Source organism: Trypanosoma cruzi, genomic scaffold, assembly GCF_000209065.1.
Source record: "Trypanosoma cruzi strain CL Brener 1047053516933 genomic scaffold, whole genome shotgun sequence".
In the NCBI taxonomy this organism is placed as follows: Eukaryota; Euglenozoa; class Kinetoplastea; order Trypanosomatida; family Trypanosomatidae; genus Trypanosoma; species Trypanosoma cruzi.
In genome coordinates this window covers 18,050-21,840 of record NW_001849253.1, presented here as the reverse complement: position 1 = coordinate 21,840, position 3,791 = coordinate 18,050, and the positions used below count along the sequence as shown (strand labels likewise).

Below are 3,791 nucleotides of genomic sequence, written 5' to 3'. Positions count from 1 at the left end.
CACAGAGGGCGGTGTCTGCGGACAGCAGAGAATTGCGAGAAGGGGCTACACACGATTTTTGGCGCGATGAGGCGGCTTCTGTGACTTTACGCTCTTTTATTTTCAGGGTTGAGAGAATATCCTTTGCTGGAATGTATTGTGGGAGACCATCCGCGTACATATATATTTTTTCAACCCCTTGACATTTGTTGTCTGCCGTGAAACAGATGTTGATGGCCGTTTTGTGGCGGCGAGATGCATTTTTATTTATTGGCGAGTGGGCGAATTGTGTTGCGTTCTGCCACGCGGCTTGTTGCTGAGGGCACGTGGCCGCAGGGAGACGTTGTGAGCGCCTCTGACACGAGGGGCGATTGAGCAGTCATCTCCTCCGCTCGCCGGTACACGCTGTTGAGGCGGCGTGATGGTAATGAACCGGCCTCTCAGAAGGGTAAAAAGAGGACGTTTGCTCTTCCTGCTGCGGTTCACGAGTGGACTCTACAATCCGTGGGCGAGGTCACTCTGTGTGTCGTATTTCTTTGAATTTCCATGAGTTTTGCACATCGCCATCCACACGCACATGCACGCGGTCTCCCTGTTTGCCCTCCTGTGGGCGGGAGACCGGGATGCAGAGGGAAAAATGTGGCCCGTGCCAGCATGTGGTAAAGTCTTTCTTGGGAGGGATTGCGACTGTGATGCACGTCCTGGCAGGCAGGAATGGGATGGGCGAAGAGCAGAGGGCGAGTAACAACGATCGTGTGCGGGGCAATGCGCAGTGAGTAGGGCGGAGTGGTATTTGTGTTGAGTTTTCAAAGCATTTTTGTCTTTTTCTTATCTGACGATGGAAAGAAGCTTTGGGTGATGAGTTGTGGATTATTTGCACATGATTCAGCGCGGCAACACCATTTGCGGAGAAAATGAATGGCAGCTGCGTGCGGCTTGTTTTGTGAGCGCGAGATGGTCGGGGAGGTGTTCAACGCTCCGAGAGGCCCGGAGCAAAGAGGCGTGCACTGCTGCAAGCAGAGGGATGCACGCTCCTGTTGGTGGCGTTGCTGTGGAGCCCTGAATGGCCTGCAAGGAATTTGTTTCCGCCGCCTCATTATTTTTTTGATTGGTGCTTGCCGCGGCCTTTTGAGGCGGGGCGTGGGATGGACCGAGAGAGCGTGTGTCGTGTGACTGTGCTGTGAATTGATGCTGCCCACGTTTGTGCAGATAATTCCGTTTGTGTCCGCGTCCTTGCCGCGGCGGTACACCGGGAGTGTGTGACCGATCACTGTATCACTTGCGGACTGTTTTGGCAGGACTTTGAATGACGCCGCCGAATGATGAAAGTCCACGTCCATTTGTGTGTGTGTGTGTGTGTTGGCTTCCTGTGTGACTTGCCGTGTTTTTTTTGTTTTTTTGTGTGTGTGCGATGTTTTTCCGTGATGTCCATTACAGATTCTGTTTTGTCCGCACCTTGCGTGAGTGATGTGCTCTGCTCTAACCCCGCTGACGTGCCTGATGTGCTGCCGCTGTTGCTGCTGTACTCTCCACTTCTTGAACACGGACACGCTAGGAAAGAAAGCAATCAAACGCGAATCACTACTGTGAAATTGAAGGCTCTGAAAGGACCAACAGCACACACACCGCCCACACACACATATTTATATGCTCTCACGTGTTGCTGCAGTGAAGGCACCCCGCACACACAACCGCCGCCGCGTGACCGGATCCAGCGGAAGGAGGAGGGAAGGAAGAGAGAGTGAGCCGCAGAGGCCCAACATGTCCCGGCATTACTTCTGCTCTGCGGTGCTGCTACTCGTCGTGATGATGTGCTGCGGCAGTGGAGCTGTGCACGCTGAGCAGGCAGGGGCCACTGTTGATCCGTTTAAGGGGAAGACGTCGATACCGCTTACTAATTGGAAGGAGTTTAACGAGGCCGGAAGGAAAATCACCTCGCTCCGTGTTCCTGGCCTCGTTAAAGTGGGTGAAGATGTATTTGCCGTTGCTGAAGCGCAGTGCGGGGAGGAGAAGGGAGCCGGCAGCTGTGCTGGGATTGTGTCAAAGCACCTGAATATAAGTGGCAGCGCATTGGATATTTCTACGTCGGATACAAGTTTGTTTTGCATGCAACTTGTGGACACCGCCGCGAATAATTTTGGGACAACGGAATTGTTGCGACCAACGACGCTTTTGCTTGGGGACAGTGTTTACATGCTCCTGGGAAACCAAAGCCGTACAAAGCCGCAGTTTCAAGGCACGAATGAGCGGGGTCTTTTACTCGTGAAGGGAACTGTCTCTGACGAGGGTGGAAACAACAAGAAACTTTTGTGGAATGAGGCCCATGTGGTGAAGCCTGAACCCAGAGGAGATTCTCTTTCCTTGACCGAGTTAATTGGCGGTGGAGGATCGGGCGCTGTGATGGGTGATGGCGCGCTTGTGTTTCCCATGCAGGCCAAAAACAAGGATGAAGAGCGCGTTTTACTTTCTATGCGTTTTACCCCGTCAAAGAACAAATGGGAGCTTCCGCAAATAACGCCTGGTAACGGCTGCAGGGATCCAACCCTGGTGAAGTGGAAAGAAGACAAATACGACGAAAGACTCTTCATGATGGCTCATTGTGCTGGAGGCTACTATGACGTTTATAGGTCCACTGAGGATGGGTACAATTGGAATCCATTGGGTGAGCCAATTACCCGCGTGTGGGGCAACTCACATGGTCGAACAGGGGACGGCGTTAAGAGCGGATTCACCACCGCAATCATTGAGGGTAAGGAGGTGATGCTCATCACCGCGCCGATGTATGCCGCAAAGGAAAATGGAAGTGGAGAGGGTCGGCTCCATCTTTGGGTGACGGACAATGCACGCGTGCATGATGTTGGGCCGGTATCTCGTGAGGGTGATGACGCTGCCGCCAGTTCTCTTTTGGTGAAAAGTGAGGATGAGCTGATTTTACTGTACGAGAAGAGGAATGGTGACAAGCCATACAGTCTTGTCGCCATGCGCCTGACGGAGCAGCTGGAGCGGGTAAAGTCTGTGGTGAAGACATGGAAGGATTTGGACAGCGCCTTGAGAGTTCCCACTGAAGGGCTGGTTGGTTTTTTGTCCAGGACGTTGAACGGGACTGCATGGAAGGACGAGTACCTCGGCGTGAATGCCACAGTGGGGAGCGGAGTGACCAGCACGGAGAGCGGTGTGGCTCTCAAGGGAGCAGGGGCGGAGTGGCCTGTTGGCGACATGGGGCAGACTGTGCCGTACTACTTTACAAACAACAAGTTCACTCTTTCGGCGACGGTGACCATCCACGAGGTGCCGAAGGCAGGCAGCATCCCCGTTCCTTTGATTGGTGCGAGGCTGAACGACACGGACAGCACGGTGCTCTTTCAGCTGTCGTACACGAGTGAAAGAAATTGGAACTTCACACTTCACAAGAAGGAGTTTTTGGTGAAGCCGTCCGGTGATGTTGGCAATTGGGAAACAAACACGGCAATTCGAGTGACGGTGCAAAAGGATAACGATGATGAATGGTTTGTGTACGCTAATGGGAGAAAAATATACGAGACGGATGAAAAGGAAATGGCTCAGGACATTAACGCTGATCAGTTTGGTACACACAGGATCTCACACTTCTTCTTTGGTGCGGGCAATAATGAAGATGAAGGGAGCAGCCCTGTGACGGTGGCTGATGTCCTTCTGTACAACGACGCGCTGTTTGGCGATGACCTCAAAAACCTCAACGCCAGGACAGTCCCTATTCGACATCCGGCTGCCGAAGAACTGCACACTGCGGTGAAAGTCACAACGACGGGGGAAAAAAGGCAGACGGCCACACA

At 53.0% G+C, this 3,791-nt stretch overlaps 1 protein-coding gene across 1 annotated transcript, besides 1 other annotated feature; it reads left to right on the top strand.

The window, feature by feature from the left end:
• Positions 1-3,791: a sequence feature (areas not merged during assembly with more than two copies in the genome that could not be assigned to a particular haplotype).
• On the top strand, positions 1,627-3,791 carry Tc00.1047053510881.9 (trans-sialidase, putative; the record flags this gene model as incomplete). Its single annotated transcript, XM_798039.1, has 1 exon — positions 1,627-3,791. A coding segment is annotated over one exon (2,165 nt), but the record flags the coding sequence as incomplete, so codon positions are not given.